Source organism: Mustela lutreola, chromosome 8 (assembly GCF_030435805.1).
Source record: "Mustela lutreola isolate mMusLut2 chromosome 8, mMusLut2.pri, whole genome shotgun sequence".
NCBI classification, from domain to species: Eukaryota; Metazoa; Chordata; class Mammalia; order Carnivora; family Mustelidae; genus Mustela; species Mustela lutreola.
In genome coordinates this window covers 142095856-142123444 of record NC_081297.1, presented here as the reverse complement: position 1 = coordinate 142123444, position 27589 = coordinate 142095856, and the positions used below count along the sequence as shown (strand labels likewise).

The 27589-nt window shown below is 51.4% G+C and overlaps 1 protein-coding gene across 1 annotated transcript; it reads right to left on the bottom strand.

The window, feature by feature from the left end:
- Window positions 1–1057: 1057 nt before the first annotated feature.
- On the bottom strand, window positions 1058–26833 carry GTPBP1 (GTP binding protein 1). The gene is made up of 13 exons (XM_059186998.1): window positions 26373–26833; window positions 23807–25155; window positions 20563–20674; window positions 13981–14161; window positions 13046–13394; window positions 9912–10035; window positions 8966–9080; window positions 7135–7279; window positions 6822–7004; window positions 5886–6021; window positions 5094–5272; window positions 3610–3810; window positions 1058–2711 (listed from the first exon to the last, which is right to left on the bottom strand). The coding sequence occupies exons 2-13, from the start codon at window positions 23996–23998 to the stop codon at window positions 2619–2621; spliced, it is 2010 nt and encodes a 669-aa protein (XP_059042981.1). The 5' UTR covers window positions 23999–25155; window positions 26373–26833; the 3' UTR covers window positions 1058–2618.
- Window positions 26834–27589: the final 756 nt, after the last annotated feature.

Here is a 27589-nt window from a genome sequence, read left to right as displayed (position 1 = left end):
CTGAAGATAACCACAGATGCTAGCTGTACATACAGAAGGGTCAGGACTGGCCATTTGAGATGATTAACAACTTTATTCTTTGTCAGCTACAAAAGGGCTGGTGTTTTGTTCCAAAGTGAGAGTTGGTAGGGCTGAGACCCCTAGAGGACCTGTGGAGTCCCAGTGAACCAGAGTAACACGCTGTATTGTCAGCCCCCATTAGCAGGCCGGGTGACCCGAGATCCAGACCAACCACCTGCATGTCTGAGGGCAGAGGCCAGAGCGGAGACCAGTTTCCAAATGTAAAGAAAGTGGTTACTCTTAGAATTCAAACCAAACACCGGGTCCCACCCTGGTGAAATCCTGGGGAAACACAGACTCCACAGCACCTGCCACGGGGACCAAGAGCAGAGGGGTGCGCTGTGCTGGAGCCTTCCTCGTACGACGGCACCAGTGGGCAGCAGCCCCTCTAGGGAGAACCAGAGTCAAAAAGCAAGAATGAAAGAGCACACAAAGGCTGGGGCCAAAGGCCATGGGGCAGAGCTGCCACACACCGCGGATGGGGTGGGTGGGTGGGGTGCCGGCCCCGCTGCTCTGAGCTTCAGCTGCCTTCACTAGGAAAACCGACTGCCACCTGTCTCCTAGATGGTGGCTTCAAAATCAAAGCGCCTAAGTGAGGGAGACACCCAGCAGAGACAGGTCAACAGCCCCTTTCTCCCTGCACAATAGCCCACGGCCCCAGGGAAGCAGCAGCGGCTGGGTCAGTGGCGCCTCCCACAGGCTGACGCCTTGAGCCTTGCCACACACTCTCTTGCTGAATCCTCGCAACCACCACCACACAGGCATTTTGTTTAACTCTCGCTCCAGATGAGGAAGTAGGTTCGGGGAAGACTGGCAACTTGGCCTGTGACACATGTGCCACAGAGGCCTGTGTTCTGAAGCCATGCAGGCCTAAGAGAAGCTGGGCTCGTCCTGCCCCTGCCCTGCACCGCAGCAGGGGGGGCTCTGGGGCAGGCACAGCCAGCGCTCCCGGTGGTGCACCTCTACCTGGAGGGCCTGGGCAGGGAACAGGACACCATCAGCTTGAAACAAACTTTTATTTTTTGTGCTGGTCTGGTCAGTCCATGGCCATGGGTCAGTGGTAACTGGAAATAGTTGGAAGGAGGGGAGGTGAGGGGACCAGCAGTCCAGAAGCAGGAAGAATGGAGAAGGGTTAGGAATGGGAGGGAGGCAAGGCTGAGGAAGGGCCCAGCCAGCTGGTGTCTGCCCTGGCTAGAAAGAACATCTCCACCCACCAGTCCACCCTAAACCTAGGGCTTCTGGACAGTTCAGGCCAGGCTGGTCTGGGCCCCACAACGCCCTCACTGGCCTGAGTGATCCCCACTCCATCCCACCCCAGGAAGTAAATCTTCCAGAGGTTTTAATGCTCTGCGCTGGGCCTGGAAGAACCTTTTTCACTACCCCTACCTGCCCTCTTACACCCCAAACGGGGCTCAGGCCCTTCCCTGTTGTGCTCCTGTAGCAGCCATGATGGGGCAACATGGCGGGGCTGTAGTGGGGAAGGAGGGGTTCCAGTCCTGGCCTGACTCAGCGGAACCCCTCACACCCCCACCAGTAAGAGGTGCTGGTGAGCGGGACCCAGAACAAGCCAAACCCAGTCCAGGTCATCAGTGCCCCAAGGCCCAGGAAGATTCCTATCATATAAAGTTCGAGGACCAGAGCCTCCAGCTCAAAATCAACACAATGGGAGTTGCCCTGGCCTGGCCAGGCAAACACAGGATTGTCTCCATAGGGAAAGGAAAACCACCAGCTGTCTTTGGGTCAGGGCAAGGGTCAGAGTTAGGGGCAGGGAGGGGTCCTACAATCCAAGTGCCTCTCTCCTCCACACATCTAGAGGCTACAGTTTAAGAGCTTTTGGCATTACCTGTTTGGGGATGGAAGAGGGGGAAGGAGAAGAGAGAAAAAGGAGGCCAGCACTCTCCATTCTGTTAAAAGCCCCCCAGTCCCAGAAGGAAGGCTCCCTGCTCTGGCAGAACTTGTGAAGTCCCCAAGCCCTGAGTCCGGCTTTGTGGAGGGCCCTGGGTGCAGAGGAGTGAGCACAGGGAGGAGGGTGCTCTTTAGCTCCGGAAAGCCCCTAAAGGTTGTCACAGAGACACACAGACGGATGGACAGAGGGGCAGGCAGCCAGCTCCTAGAGGCTGGTGGCCAGCCACAGAGGGAAAAAGGAGAAAGACTGCCAGGGCCCTGACCGGCTGCACTTCCGCACCACCATCCTTCTGCACGCACACACGGGGACACGCGCACACACACACGCACATACACACACACTAAAGAGAGAGAAAGAGAGAGAGAGAGAGATAATAAAAAGAATAAAAACTAAGGGCCCAGATGTACAAAAAATCTGAGTTAAGGAAGAAGGCGGGGAAGCTGGATGATGGTCAGTCCTCCGGAAGTCTGGCCACCTTCCTCAGCTTATAAATTACAACCCCCCTGGAAAATGGGGGTGGGGGCGGGGAATGATGAGGCTCCAGCTGTGGCCTGGGGGGGCGGGTGGTGGTCAGAGCTGCTCTGGCCCATGTGGTGGAACAGTGGCCCGAGTACAAGGATCCCTTGGGTGGTGGGGGTGGGCCAGGGAGATTTCAGCAGCCGCTGGCAGGAGTCACACAGGCCCCCTGGGACTTCACTTTGTGCCGCTGGCCCCCCCGTCGCCGGCCCCCGCTGCTGGGCTTGGGCTGAAAGGGAGAAAGAAGGAGCTTGAGAAGTAGTGGCCCACTGGGAGCAGGGTAGGACAGCAGAGGGGCAGGGGCGCAGGAAAAGGGGTAGGAGAAAAGCAAGCAGGAAGGACGGTCCCAGCCTAGCCTGAACAGTCATCTACTATGTGACTTGGAGCCGGGCACACCCCCTCTGTCAGATGGGAGCCAGCACCCAGCCTGCCTTCCTAGCAAGCGGGGCGCACATGATGGTGGGCTGAGACAGAGGCGCTGCAAGAAGCACTAGGACGGCAGGAAGCACCACCTGCCCCCGCGGAGAGGTGGAAAGAGAAAGGCCCAATGTGGGAGAGAGAACAGAAAGGACAGGTCCACACAGGCGCTTCCTTCTCCAAATGGGGGTCAGAGAGAGATGACCCTGGAAGGAGCAATATGAGGGGGCAGCAGGACAGAGCAGGGGACAGAGCTAACAGGAGGCGCTGAGTGCGAGCCGCACGAGTACGGGCCCACGGCCTCCTCTACGCCCACCCAGGAGGACCGTCTGCACCTTTCCGACGACCTTCTGGACCGCCACACACACATCCTAGTCCCACACGGAGACCATGCACTCGCTCTTGGGAGATGGAAACCCAGACATTTTCTATTGCTTCATTATCAAATGCTAATCACGACCGACTAAATCAGCTTTATGCAGGCCACACCTCAAAGGTCAGAAAATACTGCCCTAAGAGACAAACAGTGCTCACTTGGCACTTATGTGCTGAGAGTCGGGGGAGACACCTTCTATGCTCTGCAGACGTGGGAGTGAGACCCAGGCTGCCTGAAGCTGTCCTGTCACCTCCACCAACCAGAGTATTAGTCACCCTCCCACTCTCACCCCGAGGTGGTCAGGGGACCAGCCCAGCCCGAGCCACACACTCACCTGTGGCTGGAGACTGCTGGACACAGCCGGCTGCACAGTCCCCAGAGAGCAAGCTTCATCTCCAGGTGGCGGCGCCCCTACTGCCGGCCCTCCAGAGGGACCTCCGTCTTCTCGTTTTGTTAAGGGACCCTTTTTTGTTGACTGCATTTTAATTTGCTGGGGCTTTGAATTCATCGGGGAGTTGTTGGTGGTCTGGAGGAGCTGCGGGAGGCGAGGAGTTAAGGATGAGGCCGGAGCTGCAGGCGGTGGCATCGGCTCGGCTGCCCAGGCCCCAGGCCCAGGCCCCCGGGGACTTCCCACTCCCTGGCCCCACTGGTCCTGAGCAAGGTGGATGGAAAGGGGGCCATGACAGGGGTGGTGGGCTAGAGAGATGTCTTCATCCCCATTCAGTGTCCCAGGGCAGCCCCTTCCCCCGCTGAAGTCTCACTGCCTCAGCCCAGCCCGCTCCATTCTAGTGCCTGCCCCAGCGGCTCTGCCCACTGACAGCCTGTGCATCTTGGCCATCCCCAACGTGGCCAAGCTCCTAGGCTCGAGTCTGGCCCACCCAGAGCCTTGGAAGGACCTTGAGGCTTCCCTGCTAAGCTGGCTGAAACTCCTCAGAGCATCTCTCCCACTGTGCCCATAACAAGAGTCTGCGGCAATTTTAACTTCAGGCCTCCCAAAGAGACCAAGTGAATGTTTGGCATCTAGAAACATTTAGAGCGTGGCTATCAGGGATCCTAACCAGGAGGGACTGATTCAGCGCCTTCCCTTGTGACCCAGGTTCAATCTCAAAGCAGGAGGGGGGACTGCCATACCCCCAAGGGCACTACAGCACGTGCCGGAAGCTTCTGCCGCTCTCAGTCAGTCCCAGAAGCAAGTGGCCTTCAGGGACATGATTAGGTCTGCACGGAAGGGCCTGAGGAAAGCTGTTCTGGAGGTAAGGCCACCCTAAGGCTGATACCAAGATTTCACACAGACTGTTTGGAGTAAGAGTCAAATCACTCTGTCAAGTGCCCCTACCCAAAGCCACGAGTGAAGTCTGCAGAGGGCATGAAGTGGGCTCCAGGACACACAAACAGCTCAAGCCCCAAGGGAACTCACGCCTAGGCACCCCTGCTGTCCAACATTCACTCTGACCTGACCCAGTGCTGTAAGGGTAGCACCCCAGCCAGGCCACTGGAGCCTGCACCTGGGGCATCACAGAGGCCGACCACAGCCACGTCCAGATACCACTGTTTCCTATGAGGACAGACAGGCCTCAACCCCACCTGCTCTCCTCTAGGGTCACCACCAAAGCCCAGGGAGACCTTTCAGGGGAAAGAGAGAAAATGGCACTGAGGCCACACTTCAGCACTGTTCCAACTCTCCTAAGGCAGGAACTAGCACTTCTGTCCCTGGCAGTTAGGGGGACATTGTAGGGCTTCCCCTGTTGTGCTCACAGTCTGCAACTGCCATGACCTAGTGCTTCCTGGGGCTGGGCGAGGAGGACTGCCTGGCCATACCTTGGTGATGGTGCCCACGGCCTTGGTGCGGCCTTCTCGAAACACCAGCCGCTGGTCTATGTGCAGGTACTCAGGGGTCTTAATGAAGCGGAAGTGCACAGTGGCCTTGTCCCCGGTGCGTAGACAGTCCTTGTCCATGCTCAGAATGGTGGCCGTCTGCCTGATGCTCCCACAGTGCACTGCCAAGACAGCCAGGGAGTCACCACAGAGCTGATAGAGCCAGGGGGTCACAATAGAGGTCACTGAGCTCCCCAGTGGCCTCTGGGCAGGAGAGACGGGAGTGAGAATATAGAATATGCTGGAGCTATGGTCCGCTAAAGGCTTCAGGGGGCCGCGTGTGGCCAAGTGAGTTGAAGGTCCGCTCTCAGGTCTGATCCTGCCCTACACACCCAGTTAGCCCCTGTCCCGGGACCCACGGTCCTGGTTCAGGAATACAGGGCACTCTGTTCACATGTGTGCCTTCTCTAGACTGTCGGCTTCTTGACGGTAGATCCCCTGCCCAGCACTGTGTCCCCAGCATCTTAGCAATACCACATGGAACACAGCAGCATTTTGAAGATGTTTGCTGAAGGAATGAAAGTGAGGTTCTGGGGGCAAGACTGGGTCTCCAGAGCCCGGCCAAGTCGGCACTTGGTTAATGTCTGCAGAACTGAATAAACACGGCAGCTTACGGGCAGGAGAGGGAGACCGACTCTCGGCTGCAGCTGAAAGCTCGGGGTTTGGGTAGCTGCAGTACTCTGCTGGGAGAGCTAGAGCAGAGGGCCTCTGCTGACAGTGCCCTTCGACACCTACCCATGGCCTGGTAGCGTGGGCTAATCGTGGTGGGGTGGTGGAGGACAAGGATCTCGGCCTCAAACTCCCAGGATGCTTGGGGATTCAAGCGTGGGGAAACCATCACCATGCCCTTGCGGATGGACGAGCGCTTGATCTGAAAGAAAGAGGGAATGCCAGACCTCAGGGGCAAATAATGCCCAGGGCTTCTCTCCTCTGGTCCCAGAGGACCAGGAGTTCTTTCTGGGAATGGAGACCACCCCAACTCAGCCTTGACCTCCTACTGCACTAGATCACAGGCCTTCTAGGGTGGATAATGCAGGGCCGACCTGAGTTCTGAGTGGGAAGCCTAAACACCGCTACTGAGGATCAGGAAAGGCTTTGGGCAGGAGCTGGCACTTCAGCCAGGTTTCGAAGGATGGGTAAGAATTAAGCAGTGGTGAGAGGGCAGAGGTAGGCAAGCGTTCAAGTGGAAGGGACAGGGCGAGTAGGATGTTGACTGTTGGAGAGGATAAGGAAAGTCCCACTCTGCTGGTTAATGTGGTTGGCAGGGAGGTAGGTGACCCTAGAGCTAACACTTACCCCAATTCCTGAGGGACAGAGGACTGACTGGGAGGAGGACTTGGCATGGACTCCAAGCATCCTACCTAGAGGGACCATCTGCACAGGAGGGTGATGTCTTTCTGATCTTACCACTGAGCTTGGAGCACCTATCTCAGGCACTAGGAGAAGGAAAAGAGTTTTTAGAAGGCAGGCAGGCCTGGGCTCAGTCCTGGCTCTAGAACTTACTAGCTGTGTGTTCCTGGGCAAGTCACTGGGACTCTCTGAGCCTGAGTTTTCTGACCTATAAAAGTGAGGTCAGTAATCCCCGCCATATGGAACAGCCAGGATGACTAGAAATGGCCCAGAGTCTAACGTAAGAATCCGAGGGCAGTTCTTGGTATTCTCGGCACTCACCTTCTTCAGTGCAAAGGAGGCTGTCTGGCCCCCTCGCACCTCCTTAACAGGCATGCGCTTGCGGTGGATTGATTTGACAGCAATGGACAGGAAGTTACCCAGGGGATCTGGGCCAAGCAGCAGTGTGTCATTCAGCTTGATCAGGCCTCTCAGTGTTGTCCCCGACACCACTGTCCCCACACCCTGCAGAGAAGGCCAGGGTCCAGTCAATCGATCCCACTTAGGTCCTCCCCATGACCTACTTGCCGTGATGTCCCTGCGGGAAGCACCCACGCAGCCTCCTACCCTGTTCAGTCCTCCAGAAGCTACTCACCGGCACAGAGTAGGTGTCATCGATCTGAAACTCGGCAGGCTCTTCCTCCCGGTAGCTGGTGCGGGGGGAGAGGAGGTTGAGGAACATCTTCAGCAGATCAAGGTTCTCACCTGTAACGTTGGAGATCTGGAATATCGGGCACATCCTAAGTGGAGGGTGAAGAAAGACAAAGGAGCTCAGGTGGCCAGCTCCTGTGTGACAGGGTGGGAGCAGAAGACCTTCTGGAACATGTGAGGCGGCTAAGGGCCCCGCTGCCCCCTCACCAGCCTCCCAGGCCTGGGCTCCACTCCCTGCCCCAGCCTTCCAATTGCTGGCCAGACCACTCTAAGGCCTTCTTCTTTCATTCAGTTTTATCTCTAACATCTGTCCCCTTGTCTCTGTCCCTCTACCACTGCTATATTTGGGGTTCGTATGGCTGCCTCTTCTTCCTAAAGCACACACATTTTCTTTCTTTCTTTTTTTTTTTTTAATTTTATTTATTTATTAGAGAGAGAGCACGCGCACGTGAGGATGTGAGGGGAGGTCAGAGGGAGAAGCAGACTCTCCACAGAGCAGGGAGCCTGATGTGGGACTCAATCCCGGGACTCCAGGATCACGACCTGAGCTGAAGGCAGTTGCTTAACCAACTGAGCCATCCAGGCGCCCGAAGCATACACATCTTAAAATTCTTAAATTGGCTTAGTTCTGCCTTTCCACTTCAAAGAAGTCAGACAAAATTTCCTCTTCCCAACATTTCTGCAGGTTTATTCCTCTCAAGTTCCTGTCTGCCAGGCAGACCAGAGAACCCTCTCCTCTCCCAAAAGCTTAGTACTTTTTTGCTTCCCAGGTATTTCTTTATTCTGATCCTGCTGCCTCAACTCCTTCCCTCTTACCCAACTAACAAATCCTCCAGGGCCCATTTCCAAGGCAGATTTTTCCAGGAAATCCTTCTCTGATGGACACTCCGGACTCCTCCCAGATCCAGGGAGCACTTTTTGCATTTCTGTTACACATAATTACACCTGATTTTCCATCAGTCATCACAACAGCCTCTATGTCTCCTATCCAAGGTTAATCACACTCTTCAAGATCAGGAATTGTAATACTCCCCACTGCTCCCAGAATAGCACCTGCACAGAACAGGCCGAGGAATGAATGGAAACGCACCCCCTCTGCTGGCCGCTTGACGGTACTGAAGGCAGCGCCGGGACACTGCCACAGGCCAAAATGCCGGCCTGCTCCGGGTGCTGCATACCCACCAAGCCAGGAGGCAGATGGCTCCAGAGCACCCCAAGACTCTGGGAAAAGGAACAAACTTAACAAAGTTCGCTATCATCAAAAGAGTATCTCTGACCAAGGAGGTGACCACCTTGAGGACAAGGATTATACCTGAGTCCACTCTGAATCCTCAATGCCTCAAAGACCTTAGTACAGAACATCTAATAAACATGTATGGAACCAAAGGATTCACTAATGAATAAAGGCCAAATGCTACTCTGTGATTAGAGAGTTTCTGAGAGACAACAGTATAACAAATTATAATAACAGTTATAACAAGGGCTGTGTATGTATCACACGGCAGCCAGCCACAGTGCTAAGTGCTTTATACACATCGTTTCTAACACTTCCGAGGACCCTGTGGGGAAGGGAATACTGTTCCCACTTCACTCGTAAAGACACTGAAGCCTAAGCCAGAATTCCAATTTCAGCAAGGCCAGCACATCAGAATCTGGGTTGCCTGATGCAGCTCCTAGGCAACATTGCCAGCATGGGAGAGCTTATACTGAGACCAGAATCTTCTATTCCAACCAATCTCTGCCTGCTCAGCAGTGAGTGCTCCCTACCCCATTACCTCTCAGAGCTGAAGTTGGAGGCCGTAACGATCACATCGTCCTTGCTCTGTACCAACACAGGGATCTTCCGGCAGCCTGGAGACTTCAGCAAGCGCTGTAACAGCTTCAGGGTTTCTTAAAGGTTGAAATGGAACACAATTAGGGGGACACAGCTTTCTCTCTGGCCAGGTTTCCAGGTCATGACTGGTCCACTCCTTGCTGAGAGAAGCAGGGGACAGACGGACCAGTGTTAAATGCCATGCCTGGAGAAGCAAAAGCAGGATTAACTTGGGATGGGCACATGCTTGCTAGAGGAGAAGGAACACGGATACGGCCTGTCTGGTAAGGTTACGAGTCTGAAATCTGTCATATTTCTCCAGAGTCTCTTAAAGACCCACATCCTGTAAGAAAGCGGGTCCATGGGAAAGGCAATGTTCTTCTCAGAATGCTCTGCTTCCTGGATAAAAAGTCATCTGACAAAGGATCTCTAGGATATTTACACATCTGCAGAAGCCCTTATGAGGCATTCCAAAAGGACACCTCTCCATTTCTCTTCTACTATCTGTAGGAATGAGGGAGAAATGTGAGGCTTTTCTGAAACATTTGCTGGTAGAAGGCAATCAGACCCTCTGCCCAAATGCCTCCGTATATATCCCGTTCAGATTTTAAAACCCAACATCCTGGCCCTGGGACCATCTGAAAAGAGATGTCAGATTAGGAATCTCAAGGATCCTATATTTGGAACCAGAAGGAACAAAGAGCAGGGGATAATTCTAGGGTGCTTAGACCAAGAGCTAAACAAGGGAGGAAGCAGAAAATTCTGGCTTGATGAAAACTCAGACCAAGGTCTGAGCACAAGATAAAAAAAGCAGAAGATTTGGGCGGAAGCCCTGGCAGCACCACCAAGGAGCCACAGTGGGTGACAGCCCCAAACGGAGATTGCTACTAGCCGCAGGCTTCACTTACCTTGCAGGATGTTGGCAGGACACATGTCAATCTTGGTGACCACCACAAAGACAGGCACATTGAGTGCCAATGCCAAGCCCAGATGTTCCTTGGTCATCCCCACGATGCCAGCATTGCTGCCCACCTGCCCCAACACAGAAGGAAAGGTCAGGACAAGGGAGACAAGTTGATGCTGGGTGGGCACAGGGCCTCAGAGAAGGGTGGGTTAAGAGAGAGCTCTCATCTGAGGCCCATCTGAGGCCTCCATCAGAACAGGACACATGGAGCAGAAGTCTTAGGCCAGAAACAAAAGATCTGTTGATGAAAGTGTGGCTGGGTACAGATGGCTTTAACCTCTGATTTAATGATGTGGCCTGTCAAAATCTGAAAAGACTTGGAAGCAATAAAAAAAAAGACAAACCCAGGCAGTCCAGGGAAACAACTGTCTAGCATCATCAAGGCAGATTCAGTCTAACACCACCGGCCCCCTGTTTCCCCATCTGTAAAATGGAGGAATAATAACATCCCCTTTAGAGGGTCTCCTGAGGTTTAAGTGTCATAACGTAGGTCAAAGGTCCTGTGCATGACCAGCGTGATTTAGATACTTAGGCAATGGCAGCTCTCTATTCCCTCCCAGAACAATAAATGTTTTAAAATATCACCATAGGGGCGCCCCGGTGGCTCAGTGGGTTAAAGCCTCTGCCTTCGGCTCGGGTCATGATCCCAGGGTCCTGGGATCGAGACTCACATCGGGCTCTCTGCTCAGCGGGGAGCCTGCTTCCTCCTCTCTCTGCCTGCCTCTCTGACTACTTGTGATCTCTGCCTGTCGAAGAAATAAATAAAATCTTAAAAAAAAAAAGATAAAATATCACCATAAAGGTTGGCTAAATAAACGCGGGCATGGGTGTAAGTGTGCCATACAAAATGTACAAAATGTGCCATACAAAATATACAGACAAAAAAGAGGAAACAGTTATCTATTGTCATGGGATAATCCCTAAGGTATGTTTTTAAGAGAGGAAAAAAAGCAAGGTGTATAGCATGCTACCATTAAAAGGGTGTAGAATGGATCACTGTTTGAAAAAGCGGCTGTGAAGAGCTGGAAGATATCTGGGGAACATCTGAGATCATGGAGGCACGTACAGCCTAGATATTAGGGGACTCTCGTTCATCTTCCCGGCCGCTGTACCAGCAGGAGATAGTTCTTATTTTTGGAGCTGTGTGCTGAAGGATTTGGGGGTCAAGAATCACAACTCCTATAATCTATATAGATTATATAGACAAAACAAAAATAAACATACGCATCTGAGACATAGAAAGATGAACAGAGCAAACGTTAGTGACTGCTGAATCTGAGTGGGGGGTCTATGGGATTTATCATATTATTCTTCCAACTTTTCTGATGGTTTTGAAGCTGGATGGAGAGAATATATCCTCATTTGCTGGTACGATTACAAAATCTCTTGAGGAATACCTAAGAAACTGGAAATACTGGTTGCCCCGAGAGGAAACTGGACAAGGGAGGAAGGGAACCTTTTCACTATGAGCCCTTGGCATCTTTTTGTTTTGTAGCACATGAATACCACATGTACCACATGAATGAATGTTACAAAAACAAAATTAAAGTTGCCCTAACACATTTATATAGTATTTAATACATTCCAGAAGGTTTTCAAGTAATGTTCTCACTTGATCCCAAGTCACAGGTGAGCTGCTATCCCTCCAACAGCAACGTCCCTTGCATATTCCCTTCTGCCGACACCAAGATACCTCCTCTCTCTGCCTTCTAATTCTTCTCGTTTCTTCCAAACACCTTTCCTATCCAACCCAGACTTGCTTTTGTTCTTCCCAACTGGGATAAAAGAAGTCTCTATCACTCAGTTGTCTATATATTTTAAAGCTTTTTTCCCGCTCTGGAAATTGATGGTCATGAGGCAATAATAATTTCAGTGTTTTCTACAGAAAATGTTTAATATTTGGATTACTGCCTAAAAGTCAGATAATACAGAACGTTTCATCTAGGGTGAAAGTATTTCCTTTAATTGGCTTCGTTCCCTATAGCTCAGTTGGAAAAATGCTCATTTGAGACTGGCTCCTGAACCTTTCTTAATACAAACTCGACAACTGCCCCCAGTACACCCTACAGCTCCTCCTCTGAAATCCCTTCTCATAGAACTGCTTTCCTTAGCCAAGTTGGTGGTGGCCCCTTGAAATGCTCAAGGATATGGGAGATGAAATCGTGCTGAGATCCCAGGAACCTTGGGCAGAGCGCTGACAAGAGCGTTCGCACATATGCTCGGCCTCCTTACTCTCCAGTCTGGGGAGAATTTGCCTGAGAAGCCGTGTTTGTGGGGCAACTTGATCAACTCCGCTCTCAACAGATGCCCGTGTTTACTACACTTATTAATACAGGCAGCTGGAGGAACTGGGAAATGGGGAAAGGCTTGGAGAAGGACTTGCCAAAGGAAAACTTGCTCACTTGTGCTCTCCGTGAAAGCTGTGAAGCTGCGTGCAAGGCTGTGGACCCCCCAGACTCCCACTCTCTGTCCACAGAAGATGAGTGGGACCCGAAGGGAAGCTCTGCGGCATGATCCAACATGGAAGCCTCCGCTCCCTCCCCTTCTCAGGTGAACTACAGGATGAGCTGCTGGAAAATCTTACTAGACTCAACTGCTGTATCTCCAGGCCCAACACGGTGCCAGGCACTCAGCAGCCTCTCCACAAGCACCCTGGACTGGCTTTCACTCCTCCCAGGCTTTGAAAGAGGCCACCTCCCCGGCCCCTCTTGACTGCGGTCTGTGCTCTCCTCCATGTCTTCCAAGGCCTCCCCTTCTCTGGGCAGTGCCACCTGGTGTCACCTCCACAGAGCAGCCTAACCCCAGGAGAAACGTTTCTGAAGGTAGTAAGCCAGCCCCACGAGAAACCCTCCTCTGTGCCTCTCTGGAAAATGAAAGAGGACCGCAAATGGCACCAGGAAGAGAGATCAAGGTACAGCCCTTGAGAAGGTCATAGCGCTCAGAGGACTGGGCATCCCTATAAAATGTCAAAGCCCCAAACCAAGAGGCCTCCGTCACAGCACAATTTCTAACACTTGCGCATAAGCACCCCCAAACAGCCCACGGAGCCTCCCCTCGTCAGGAGCGCCTCACGCTTACCATGAGCATGCAGAAGTCCGGCAGATGACCCGTCATGCCAAAGACTGTGGTCTTCAGGTATTTCTCGTGGCCAGCCAAGTCGATGAAGGTAATCACCTTAGTGGACTTCTCACAAATCTTTGTCCATTCCAGGCTGCCACCGTGGCTGTCCGGCTTGTTCACCACGTTGCCTTCACTGTCAAAGCCCAGAATGTCGTTGCCCACGCTGCTGGTGCGACCGGATTCAATCTCGTGTTTGTGGCGGAAGAGCTTCTGGCGGGCAAAGCCTCGGCCATTGTCCAGCTCCCCGTGTGTCAGGACCCCCAGAAGTGTGCTTTTGCCAGCATCCACGTTGCCTACTACTGCTACCCTGCGTGTACATGAACCCAAACGGCCTTGTGAGAGTCAGCAGCGGAGCAAAAATGAACCCAAGTAACTGGATTTCTAAGGACAGACTTGCCCCTGAGCCCCTCCAGCTCCCGCTCCTCCCATTCATGGCTAAGCGCATTGGGGATGGCCCTGGAAGGACACCCAGAGCAGAAAGAATTATTCAGGAGGAACTAGGCTCCTGTCCCAATGCCTTTCTCTCTTAACTTCCTCAAGCCTCTTCAAAGCTGCCAGAAAAGACCCCAAGAACCAAGAGAGGAACAGAATGCTCTCCTCCAAGACACTGGTTTTTAGTCTTACAGGCTGACAGGTAAGAAAACGCAGCCCACACAACGGCCACAAATGTACAGCTAGCCTCCCACTCTGACCAAATGGAAATATTTAGGGATGGGCAAGTACGGAAATAGCAAATGGGACGATCACGTCTCTGGACACTCCTTCCGTGCCTCAGAAGGGGAAGGAGTGAAGCTGGTATGCCAGGCGCCGAAGGCTCCAGCACCGTTCTCTCGAAGCCCTAGACCAAAGGTCAGGCTGCAGAGAACCCCTGAACTGTTCTGAGGCCTCCTCACCTGACCTCCAGGAAGTCATTGTCTCCTACTCGTTTCCGGACCAGGTAATCACGCACACGGCCCCCAGCCTCTTGACGTTCCCGCAGGAGGATGACATCAGCCTCTATCTGCTCCGCCATACTCTTCACCGTGGCGTAGGAGGCCTCCATGTCGGCTTCACTGAGCCCATACTCAGTCCCATCTGGTGACAAGAGCCCAGACATCAGCCTGCCAACAAGCCAGCCGGTCAACCACCCCTACCAAAGGCCCCACCCCAGGCACTGGAGAAGAACATGGCTCTCTCTACCAGACACTTCAAAAACTTGGGCATACATGGAGTTAATAAATAATCGTGCCATGGGCTTCCCTTTCAAGCAGGGTGCTCATTAAATAGTAATCACTAAGACTCTCTGAGGTTTTATGCCAAGCCTCATGCTGGGTACTGGGAATACAGGTGCCCTTGGTGAGCTCCCAGCCCAGCAGGAGAGACAGAAAATTAATTAATTGTAATACAGCTTAAGTGCTTTACTATAGAACTATACAAAAAGAATGTAAAGCGTGAGCAACTGGCATTGCCTGGGGAAGCCGAGGACAGCTTTGCAGGGTGCTGACTCCAAGCCGGGTCTCTAAGTATGGAAAACGGACCTACAGAGAGAGGAGTAAAAACACCCTAGGCAGAGGAACGAAGCATGGAGCGTGGCAGATCACGGCACATTCAGGGACCAGTAAGCAGCTCGGTATGTCGGGGAAAAGGATGTCACGTGGTGAGAGACCACACAAGAGGTGGGAGCTGTTAAGCAGAGATGTCAGAGAGCAGCAAAACACAGTATGTACCAGGCAGTGGAAAGCCTTGGGGGTTTAGGCAGGGGAGTAACATGACCAGATTGCTGTGGGTTAGAAAGATGTCTGGAGCAGCAATATAAAGGGTGCACTGGCAAGCGAGAGACCAGAAAGGGGGAGCCCAGTTAGGAAATAATACTAATAATCCAGGTAAGAGATCAGGAGGACAGGAGTCAAAGAAAAACGGGGAGAGAATTTCAGAATGATTTTAGTTAGGGACAGATTTTTTAAAGGAGGCAGCTCAGGTGACATACCCAGCAAGCAGCTGAAGAAAGAAGTCTGAGCTCAGGATGACAAAGGGCGTCCAAAGGAAAGCCAGCGGACCAGGCACTCCCGTGAGTGCTTACTGTAAGGCGATCCCCAGGCACTCCCGTGAGTGCTTACTGTAAGGGGATCCCGGCAAGGTGCCTTCCACATGGTGTCATTCCATTTCCACAACTGCTCCCTCAGCTTCTCCTCCAGGCTCAGGCTCTGGGGCTCACAGAGCACCTCCACTGCTTCCCTAGGCTGACCCCCGCAGCATGACCCCAACCTCTCTTCTCTTCTACTGTCTCCCGAACACCTTGCAGGACCTTTTCTTACCTTCTCTTCCCTCCCTCCATGCCTCCCCTTAGAAATGAGCTCGTTCTTAAACCACGAAAAGGAAACCCACCCCCTCTTCCCTTGCGCCTGCCTACTAAGCTACCATCTCCCCGGTTCCTCCTCTTCCCACCAAGCATCTCAAAAAAGTGACTGCGCCTGCTGACTATTATTTCTGATGACTGCAGAAGAAACTGGTTTTCAAGATCTAAACGGACTCCAACTGCTCATCTAATGCCCTTTTCTTGACCCCTCCAGCCTTCGACACTGCTGGCTATCCTACCGTAACCTTTGCTTCTTGAAGCACTTCCCTCCCACTCCGCTTGCCTATTGCCTGAACTCTCCTGATTCACCTCTCTACCCTCTGCTTCCTTCTCGGTTTCCTCTGGCTGCTCTTCCTGCTCCTATCCCCTAAATGCCAGTCTTTTCTAGCAATTAGTCAGTGGCCCTTTTCTCTAGCCTCTAAACATTTCCCTTGGGCACCTCATTCTACGGTTCAAACTGTAGTTTTGCAAACCACAGAAACATTCATTTCTAGCACTGTCCTCTTTGCAGAGCTCCAGACTGAATTTCCAGTGGCCTGGACGGTAACTCTTCGAAGCCTGGCATCTAAACTCAACCACCCCACCCCCCCTTGCAAACAACAGCACAAAAACTAACAGCCCTAACAAAGCATTTGAGACCTCCCCCGCCCCGCAATCCTAAGTAGTAAGCATTACTGTTCCCATTTAGCAGTGGGATAAACAGAACCCACAGAGGTCTCAGGGTTGGTAAAGAGCCAAGGGGCTGCGTGAGCTCTTGGGTCTTCTGATTCCAAACCTAGAGCCTTCTCCTCTGGCAAGGATTCCTCCTTGTGCCCGACTAGTTCCTCCCTTGCCTTCCTTCCTTCTGATGACACCACCACCCTCCCGGTCACCGCAGCTCAATGCTCATCCCTCCAGTCCTGCTGATTCTAGCTTTAGGCCTCGCCCTTCCGTCCTTGTCCTTGCTCTCTTGTTGCCAATCCAGTGCCACCAGCCTGTTTCAGGGTCTGTTCTACCTCATCCCTGCAAGACCCCCAGCTTCTCCTAGAACACCTGGACTCTGTTCCCTGCAGCCCAACCTCCATACACACAAGCTTAAGCTCCTAATCCAGCCACAATTCTGACATTCTCACTTCTAACTCAAAGCTCTGGAATGGCTCCCCCAGCCCAGCAGCATCTGGTTCCAATTCCTTAAAGGAATCCCACACCCCCTCCTCAGTTTTGTCCCAGTGTTAGTAGCCCAGTCGCCACCCCCCATGTTCCCTGTACTTCTTCAGCTTTACACCTTTACCTAGGTATTTGCCATTCTAGAAAGCCCCTCAGTGCGCCACATCCCACTCCTTATAGAGCAGTGTTTTGGATGCATCTACTCCCCTACTATACCCAGGCATCCTGAGGACAGGGGGTATCTCAAACATTCCCCGGATGCCCCATGAGGGTGCTTCTCCTCCATCAGGCCCTCTAATGTTTGCAAAATGCAAAACAAATGAACAAAGAGGGAGCAGTTGGGCTGAGGAGTTTCCAAATACATGGCCAACTGAGTCTGGAAATCTTCTGGTTAGAGAAGGGCTTGTTGCAAGTGTTCCTAAGAGGAAGTCTGCTAACCCTACCATTCTTGCCAGACCCCCAAGTTCTATCCAACCTTCCCTGTTTCTGGTAAAACAAAATGCTTTCAGGTCCTGTTCAGGTCCATGATTGCCAGGGGGCAATCATGAGTGTTGCCCTGTCCATCTAGAGCTCCCGGAAAATGCTCCCAGTCACATCACCCTTCACCAGCACGCACTGCATTCCTCACTCTGGAGGAGTAGAGACAAAGGTCAAGGAGAAAAGCTGCAGAGGTCCAATTACCTAACACCACATATTCAGCCATGTCTGTCCTGCCATCTGACTTACCTTTTCTGTACATACTCTCCTGCTCAACATGCGTTTAGAAATCTTCACTCTTTGACATAGTATTCAGAAACCATCAAGATCTGGGCCCTGCACGGGCTCTCTGCTCAGCAGGGAGCCTGCTTCCCTCTCTCTCTCTCTCTCTGCCTGCCTCTCCATCTACTTGTGATTTCTTTCTGTCAAATTAAAAAAAAAATAAATAAATAAATAAATAAATCCTTTTAAAAAGGGGGGGGCGCCTGGGTGGCTCAGTGGGTTGAGCCGCTGCCTTTGGCTCAGGTCATGATCTCAGGGTCCTGGGATCGAGTCCCGCATCAGGCTCTCTGCTCAGCAGGGAGCCTGCTTCCCCCTCTCTCTCTCTGCCTGCCTCTCCATCTACTTGTGATTTCTTTCTGTCAAATAAAAAACAAAAACAAAAACAAAACAAAACAAAAAAAACCTTTAAAGATCTGGGCCCTGCAACCTGTCTAGCCTTCACCCTCCTGATACTCCCAACCTCACACTCTATATTCCCACTTTACAGAAGTAAAGTAAATATAGTGGGAATATGGGGGCGCCTGGGTGGCTCAGTCGGATAAGCATCCAACTCCTGACTTCAGCTCGGGTCATGATCTCAGGGGGGTGAGAGCCAACCCCCTGTTGGCCTCCGCACTCAGTAGGGAGTCTTCTTGAGATTCTCTCCCTCTGCCCCTCCCCCAACCCACTCCCCTACGAGCTAAGATAGATACATTTTTAAGAGAATCACTTCTGGCTCACCAAATATTCCACAATCACCAATGCCTCTGTGTTGTGCATGTGACTTTCTCTGCTCACTTACTACTGCTTCCATTTACCTAGAAAACTCCTATTCACCCTTTAGTACCAATTCAAGGAGCACCTCTTCTTTGAAGCCCTTCCTGACTCCCCCAGAAAGACTTTTAACACTCCTCCTATGTTCCCTGAACTTTTAATATAGTAGCTGGCTCTTGTAAGCCATGACTTAATATGAAAAATGGACAAAATGGTTCTTGAAAGAAGTCTCATGGTAAATCAACTATAACTTGGAATCCTTAAAAAATGATTACTGCAAATTACTAATGCTAGGTAACATTTATATAATGCTTACTGTATGTCAAGTATTAACCTTCACCATGACACCATGGGATAGATTCTATTATTAACCCCATTTTAAGACAAGGAAAAGAGCCAACAGGCAAATGCAGACCTACCAGGCTCCAGACCCTGAACTATCAGGTCAGGCTGCCACCTTTTAAAATTAGGAATGTATACTTAAAGAGCACATTACTCTGCTTAGAACTTTTTAACACCTAACTTATCCATACAAAATCTCTCTGAGGTAGGGTAAGGAAGTATGTCATTATCCCCATTTTACAGATGAAGGATGGGATAAACAGAGGTGAAGCACCAAGCACACACAGGAAGTCAGTAATGAAGCTGACCCCTGGGGGCCTCACACCTGGTGTAGTCTTCTGATGTTCAACTTGTTTAACTAGTTATGATGGCCTTCTCCCTCTAAAGAATTCCAGCAGGAAGGAGTCACTGTGAATGTAACAGCGTCCAATTGGTAGATGCAAAGATAACACTTGGGTGTGCAGATGCGACAATGAGCATCTCACATTTTCTTATGCTTTGCCATCGGATGGTTAATTAGTTGTGAGTTGCCAAGGCATGGTAAAATTCACTGAGTCCACATTAAAGAATAAGGGGGAAAGGGTGGCGTCTTAAGAATTTAGATCATCAAAGAACAGTCCCAACACTTGTCAAAATCGATCTAGATGAGGTTCCTTCAATGCTACAAGCATGGCATGGCCTTGGAGTGGTTCATCCTGTTACAGTAGGCCAGATGTGCACCTGAACAAAAGCTTTCAAAAAGCTACCAACAATGCCCTAGCCACCAAACAGAACAGCTTTTTCTGAACCTGACTCTCCTTAATGTCTTTAGCACTTGACAACGCTGACCAGTTTCCTCCCTTTCTTGACAGGCAACTTCTCAGTTTGCCTATCTCTCTGACCACGCTTTCTTTAAAGTGATAAGCCCTGAAACGGGAAGGTGGCAGCAAGGAGGGAATGGAAGGGATAGACAGGACAGACAGTTCAAAGGACGGCACAGCAGTATTTGGAGATCAAACCTTTCTTCCATGTGTCAGTCTTGAAACATTTCCAAATATTATTTTCTACTGAAGTTATCTATTTATATGCCATCTCTCTGGGACAGAGACCTGATTATAAGTATCCAAAAGTACGTTGCAACAGTATCAAGCCCTTAGAAGATACTTAATAGATATCTGTCAAATACTTAAAGAATGATTTTGAGATTTCTCCATCTTAGACTAACAGGAATTACTACCTGCCTGAAAGCCTACATTCAGCAAAGAACTGTTCCTTTAATGATCCATCAAGGCCCACCAAGGCTTCCTGCAAAGATGACAGAGACAAGTTCTGGTACCAGCTAAATCTGATTGTTAATAAGCCCAGCTGCCATTTCAGCAAAGATAATGTCATAATGAAGCAAGGGTAAGTGGGCCTTGTATCGAGGTTATAAACTAGAAACAACCCCCCAAAACTCCCAAAGCCCCAAAAAACAAAAGTCCAAATATAATCTGCAATGCGGACGGTCTTTCTCTAAACTGGTGGGCCCCATTACAATGCAATAAGCAGGCGGGAGGACATTAATCAGCCCCTTCCAGAACAGTAACAAGGCTACATGTCTGACAGGATCTCAGAGAGAGAAAAAGAGGACTTCTGTTATCACAGCTATGCACACTGAATGGTCACTGTGGTTTAGGCAAGGTAGCCTCGCAGAAGAGAGGAATTCTGGGCGTCCCTTTCTTGCAGATGTCAAGAAGAATCACAAAGGTTCTCTGCAAAGCAGGCCATTAAGTAGCAATGGGATCTGTAACCTGGGCCTGGAGAGGGAAGACCTAGGGCTGCCCAAGGCAGGCTTAACTGTAGATCTAACTACGACTTGTTCTATTACCTGAGATAAGAAGTTTCCTTGCGTTGTACTTTCCCTTTATACAAATTGAGAGTACTGGAGGTAAAAAGAAGCACCTGTAAAACCGCCCGGAAAGTGAATCTTTGAAGTGAAGCATATTATGACCACTAAGGTGGGAATTAGCATTATCATTTTGTACTTTAATGTCCTCCAAACAGTTCTGCGGACACTAAAGAATCACTGAGACTGAGACACATGAACAGGAAGTCAATAAAAGAGGGAAAATGTGCTCTAAATAATTTTGTAAAAATAAAGCGTAAGGAAAACTATGCTCACCTGATCCCTGCCCAATGACATATATGGTCTCTCCGCATCCCTCGTCCATCCTCTCCCACATCTGCCGAAGTAGGCTGTCATACTGCTCTGATGTAGGGCTCACTAGAACCAGCTAGAAGAGAAACCAACAGCCTTAAGACCACACTTACTACAAGAGTACCACAGCCAAAGTAGATCAACAGCCTGACCAAAGACCCTGACTGAACCCCATAGCACCCTGACCTAAAATAGCTACACAACCTCCTCATGCCCTCTCTGCCTCTCCTGAAATAGACTCTGAGCCTAAGCCTTCCATGAGTTAAGTTATATGATGGACTAAAATGAGTATGTCTGAACCACAACCCACAGAAAAGAGGGTGTGAGGAGCCTGCTTCCTGCTGCTTAACAGGAGGGGCGGGACCCACAGTGACTGAGAATCTGGACTGTGGGCAGAAACTGATGAACACTGCTTTACTACCTACATGTTAAAGTCTCCCCCCTGCGGCTTGCAGTTCACAGGACACAGATCTCATGCACTGCCATGCACTCCCCCCAAGGCCAATGGTTCTTACAGTAACAGGAGAATTCCGTGCCATCTTGCCTTGGCTGACCTGATTATTTAGGAATCGGCAGTTAAAACCGCTGCAAGACTCATCTTCATCAACAAACACCATTACACTGAGATGAGTATTAGCACCATCACTTTGCAAATTTCTGCCAGTAACATTAAAATAGGAACTACTTATTTGGGGAGGCCAATTACCAGTAGGTATGTCAGATTCCATCCTCTGACTACTTGTGTGTGACCTTGGACAAAGAGCTCAACCTTTCTGAGTCTCAGTTTTTCAACCTACAAATAGATATTATACTACCTACATCCTAAGCACACTGTACAGACCAAGTGAGGTAACATGCAAAGCATCTAGTCCACAGCTCAATAAATGGTAATTAGTTTCCTTTATCAAGTCATTCCTAGGAAAACCTTCTTGGATGAAACTAGCCACTACAGTCAGCTAATTGTTTCTCCCTTTGAAAGCTCTCAGAACTTTTGGTCTTCCCTGCTAACTGTAGCAAGTATATAAACTTAGAGCTTCCAGTCCTTTCCTCAGCAATCAATCTATTCAACACAGCCCTTCTTCCCCTCCACACAGTTTTTCTTTTCAGTATCATCAAAATTTATATATATACACACATATATACATATATATGTATATATATACACATATATATATGTAGGTTCTCAACTTTAAAACAGTAAGGAAGACTTCCCCAGACCTGAGATGAAGTAACACTTCCCTATCCCGGGACATTAAATAAGTTGGCCAGGAAATGAAGGTACTATTCTCTTTGCAACTCTGCCTTGAAATTTCCCACTATGTTTTCAGGATTCTCCAGCATCTTGACCATGAGTTGATATCCAACTCATCTGCTTTTGAATCAAGTGCATTTCTTACAATTTCCTAAGTTGACTCACTAGGGCTTATACTTGTAACCTGGGTGCTGCCTGGGTGTTTTGCATCACGTCACACCACCTCACACATCTCCTCTGATCATCCCTCTCTCTGAGCTTGGCCATTCTCGTTGTGGCAGTAGACACATCAGACAGGAAAACTGTAATAAGGCAGATAGCTGGTTTCTAAGTAGATAGTTGAGACTAGAGGGAGAGCGAATAGTTGAAATTTGGCTGCCTAGGTTGCAAGGGAAGTTATCTCCAGTTTGGGTCAAGTTTCATGCTGTTTTGCCACCACAGACTTTGAAAAGTCACAAATGTTTTCAATGTTCAATAAACGTCTTTTTATCGTAACTATCCAACAGTCAGTAGGAGGTGGCATTGGTGTTCTCTCTTCCATAGGCTGCTATTTAATCTGCACAGGGAATTATCAGTTATTCGGCTCACTTCAAACATTTACTGAGTACTATGTATTAGGCACTGTACTAGGTGTCTGTTAGAAAACAAAATTCAATCGAGTACATTTCCAGATCTAAATGGCTTTATTCTAAATTCATGAATCAGGCAGCACTCTACTGAGCAAGGAGAAAGGAATTCCAAGTAGCTGTACAAAACCCAAAGATTTTATAGGCAGAAAGGGGGTGAGACAAGGTTATCAGGGGAAGAAAAGAAATGATCATCTCAGGCATGGTTATCTGCCCTTTGGGAAAGGCAGGGGGTCCTATCAGGTAGATTACCTCACTAGTACTGACCCAGAAACTTCACTCCTGGGGAGAGAATGAAGCTGCAACTAAGTACTGCTTTGTAGCCCAGGGGGCAAACGACCCCATCTTGGGCCTGTTGTTATCGCTGCCGTTGTTTTAAACGTCATATACATTTCTCATTTTTACAACACATCTCTACTTTTAAAATGATGCAGCTGGAGAAGCGAGAGGTTAAGAAACTTTCCCAAGGTCACAGAGCCTTTTAAAGTGGCAGGGCAGGAAAGGGAACCCAGCCCTGCCTGACCCTCAAGTTGGCATTCTTTCCTTTAGTGATGTTTAAGCGCCATCAAAACAGCAGTCACATCTTATACTTACTTCTTCATCCTCCCAATGCCAAGCAGAAGCTGAGCCCTTAATTCCTGCCTACCTTCTCACAAGCTCAGAAGCCCAGATTCCAAAGGTCCTTCATTATTCCATTCATACACGATGAGGTCCCACTCCCAGCATGGCGAGGCTATGGGTCCTGCCCATCTTTCAGTTTTGGTTTGGGAAGGAATTTCTCGGACAAGCCTCTCGGCGACTGAGCGACTACTTTCTGTCTCCTACTCCGACACCAGGAAGAGCCCGGCCGCCTTCCTGCTCCCCGTGGGGTGATCGTCCCGCGCCTCCGCTCCCCCTGCCTCGGCCACCTTCCACTCTCGGTTGCCGGGGCCAGTGCAGGGAGACAACCACCCACTCGGGCTCGGGGGAGTCGGCACTGCTCCGGGACGGCCATCGCGCGGGGCGCTCCGGGCGTCGGGCGCCCCCGTTCCACGTGGCGGAGCCGAAGGGTTGTGGTCTCGGCGGGAGCCGGACGGCGGGAGGCCGGGGTAGGCGCCGCCGGGAGAGGACCGCGGTGCGCGGGCCTCGGGGGCCGCCCCTCTCCGGGGAGCCCCAGACGCTTCCCGCACCGGCAGGTGGGCGGGCTCGGCTCGGCCCCTCCCGCCTCCACCCGCGCCGTCGCCGTCGCCCCGGAGACCGCTCGGCCCGCCGCCCCGTCCCCTCAGCGCCCGCCGGGTCCCCTCAGCGCCCGCCGGGTCCCCTCAGCGCCGGCGCCCGCGCCCGGGCCTACCTTGCTGGTGAGGTCCAGCTCCGGCTCGCCGTTGAGCGCCTCGCCGTCCTCGCTGCAGTCCGAATCGAAGCCGCTGTGGAGCCGGGCGGCAGCCGCCGCGGCCCTGGCCGCCCCCGGGGAGCTGGGCTCGGGGGCGAACATAGAGGCCGGGACCGGCGACTCCATCGGGGAGCGACTCCGCTCAGCCGCCATCTTTAATAACTTAGGCTAATTCGTAGCCGGCCTCCCCTCCCTCCTCGGCCTATTTGCTTAATCTATGCGCGGGGGGCCCGCCCCGCCCCTCATCGGATAATTTATGCGAAACTTCTCCAGCCGCGTAGAGGGTGACACGTATCTCTAGCTAAGAAACAATCGACCAGGCCTCCCAGCCACCAATCACTGGAGCCCTTTCAAGTACCTAATGAATAATTAATGAGGTCCAAACCCCAACAACAAATGTCTGAGACGTCACGCGCCCGGTTCGCAGCTCGGGAGGGGCAGCACCGCGTCCACGCTACCTGCCTGGGGCCTTCCAGCCAACGAGACTGGGCAGGGTATGATTGACACAGTAGCCATCCAATGAATGGGGAAGTACACACAACGTTTACCCTCACCTCCCTCTTTTCCATAGGCGGTGCTCAGTTTCCAACTCTTACCGCAAAACAGTCTCCGCGGAGTCCTTTCCGATGATGGACAGGGGCAAGGCCCAATCTAGTCACCGGATAGGTCCCGCGCCTCGGGCCGCGGGGGACCGAGATAGTAAACTGCGCAGGGCGCCTCCCTCCTCTCAATTTAGTGACTCCCTCCCTGGCTGTCCTGGGTAGATCGAGGTTTGACGATCTGGCAACCTCCAGGCAATTTTAATAGAAGGATCGATGCCTGGAATACTGTAGCAGCCAAAGCGAGGCAATTAATTAAACGCTGACCTTAGGGAGAATCTTCCATTCACTGCCTCTGCGGAGAGAGCAATTACAGAGCCAAAAAGAGGCAACCAGCTAAACGCAAGCCAAAAGTGTATCACCACATTTGTGAACTGAAATCTAGGGTCTCTTAGGGTAGTTTCTTATGATTTTTCCAGCGTATCATCAGTTTGTAAAGTCCCAATCCACAATACCATCAGCACAAGTTTTAGAGTCTTTCCCTAAAAGACCCTAAGAGGGGTCTTTCCCTTTCAGTCTCAAAAGTCTGAAAAGCTTGATAAAATAAGGGATTAGCCAAAACTCGCATAATGCTAGCCGCGGCCACCAGTCCCAGGCAGCAATCAAGAAAGAGAGGCCATCAAGATAGTAACATAGCCAAGATTAAGGGTTTGGAACACAGGATTTAGTAAGAGTCAAGGTTCAAAACGGCCTCCGGTTTCAGAGATCCACCTGAAAGAAAAAAACAGGCAATCTCTGCTTTCTCTTGTTTCCAACTACCTATTTTTGGTTTTGTTTTTAACACAATTAAGTCTTATGTGCACAAACACAGCTGGGAATCTGGGACGAAAAGTCACTCAACTCCAAAGGTCTTGATAATAGCTTTTCGAATGTGTTTTTGTTTTCTTGGTAAATTGCTCATCACTGTCCTATATATTCCTCTAGGAGTAAGTTAAAAACATTAAAATCTTGATTTGGCAGAAAAGCCAAATATCATGCCTTCGTAGTCTAGAATAGTTGGTATTTACCATTTTACCAGCTGGCTCTTCCAGAAAGAGCTCAAGTTCAGAATGTGCTGACACCTATTGGTAGACTAAAAAACTGTCCTTCTCACTACAGGGCTTGCCCAGAAAAAAACTCAAGAGTAGGTGCTTCTTGAACAGAGAAATCTAAAATTACATTTTGGGAAGGGAATTCCCCACCCATTTTTACATCCCCTTTCTGAAGACGGGTTAGAGTTCAGGTTCAAATTCTGGGTCCACTACTTACTAGCTGTGTGATCTGAAACAAGTTAATTAACTCTGAGATTCGGTTGTCTCCTCTAAAAAAAAAATAAATTATATATATATATATATATATATATATATATATATATGTATTTATATATATATATGAAACAGCCATCTCATGGATCTCACGGCATAGTTAGCAGTAAATAAATGAACAGCGCTTTCAAGCCTCCATTAACTAATCTTATGAAAATATAACTGCAACACTTAGGTGGTTTACAAATTACAATAATTTAAAATAATCCAAAAGTTGTCTGGATTAGGGCAGAACTACCAAACATATGGTAAGCACTCAAGTGTGTGGTGAGTGTAATGGTGTTAGGACAGTCTTGTTAAAGAAATGCCTGAATTATGTAATCTGTTTTTTCAATTTTCTGCACAAAAATCCCAAAGAAGGGCAGCTAGGTTAGACAATGTCTTCCACAAGACCTAGAGGTAGGTAAAGGGGAAGAAAACTCTTGCGGAACTGGGTGTTCACCTTCCTGACACACAAAACACCTTGAGAAAATCCAGGGAGTAAGGGTGTGTCAGCCACCGTGAGACCAGGTGGAAGCCCGAGGGCAAGAGGACCGCGGTCGGTGTGTTGTGCACTGAAATTCGACGCCGCTGAAACAGGACTCTCCAATCCACCTGAAATGTGACTCCGGGCGAGGCACTTACCCTCAGCGCTCCCGGGGGAAGTGCAAGGCGGCCGAGCCCACTAACCAACGCAATTTACGCCCGAATGCATCAGTAAGGTTCTTTGAAATCACCTGGTGAACTGCGCGCTAGACAAACATAACACGGTCAACGCGGGAGTAGGTAGTCGGGTTCTCGAAAGCACTCCGCTGGAGGCCGGGCCCACAGAGGGAAAAGGGAGGGGAAGCCGGCGAAGTGCAGCCGCAGGCCCGGTCGCCGCCCCGGAACGGCGCCGCCGCCTGGGGAGGGGTGGGGAACGGCTGGCGTCGAGGCGAGACTCCCTCGGGCCGCGCCGCCCCACTCTACCAGCCCCGGAAAAATACCGAACCTAGGAGCCGAGAACCAGCTCCAGAGGCCACCGCCACAGCCCCCAGACGCCGGCACCCGGCCACCTCCCCGCGACACCCATTCAACCGACGGCTGGCAGCAGTAGCCTTAAAGCCGGCGCCGCCTGACGACAGGCTGACGTCATACGTGACGCTGCGGCGGGCGGGAGCGGGGACGGCGCAGGAGGGCGGTTCCGGAGCACGCGCCCGGCGAGGGCAGCTGACGTCGGGCTCAGGTGAGCGCGCTTGCCCGCCCGCCCGCCCGAGCGCCGCCCAGGTGGCGGCCCGCAGCGCCAGGTGGCGGCCGGCAGCGGTGAGGGGGCGACCCGCGGTGCGGGTGGGGGCAGCGGCGGAGGGCGTGCCGGCTTGCACTCACGTGACGGGCGGGGAGTTGGGGTGTGGGCGGCGGGGCGAGCCGGGTGGGCCCGACCCCACCCCTCGCGGGCCTGCCAGTCGCTGCGCAGGACCTTCCCTCGGGCTGGGGCCGGACCCGCCCCGCCACTTACCCCGCCAGCCTTGTCCTCCGCGGCGGTGTCTCCGACCGCAGGAGCTGATCGGGGCTTGTTTCCTCCGCAGGGCCGCGGCGAGAGGGTGAGAGTCCGCGCCTCCGAGGGAGCCGCCCCCGCCTCGGCCCGCGCCCTGCGGGGCCCCACCGCACCCGAGGGGATGGAGAGCCGGCCCCGAGGCCCCAGCTCGGCCCGCGATCCCACGCTGGCCGGCCCTCGCTAGCTGCTCGAATTGTGCGTTTTACCCACCACCTTAGGCCTTGTCTCCTGAGTCTGTGGCATTTGCGGTTTGAAAGAAATGGAAGAAAAGGAGCGATGTGACCAATTCCGTTCAATCCTCCTGCATTGAGGCCTGGTTGGCATTTGC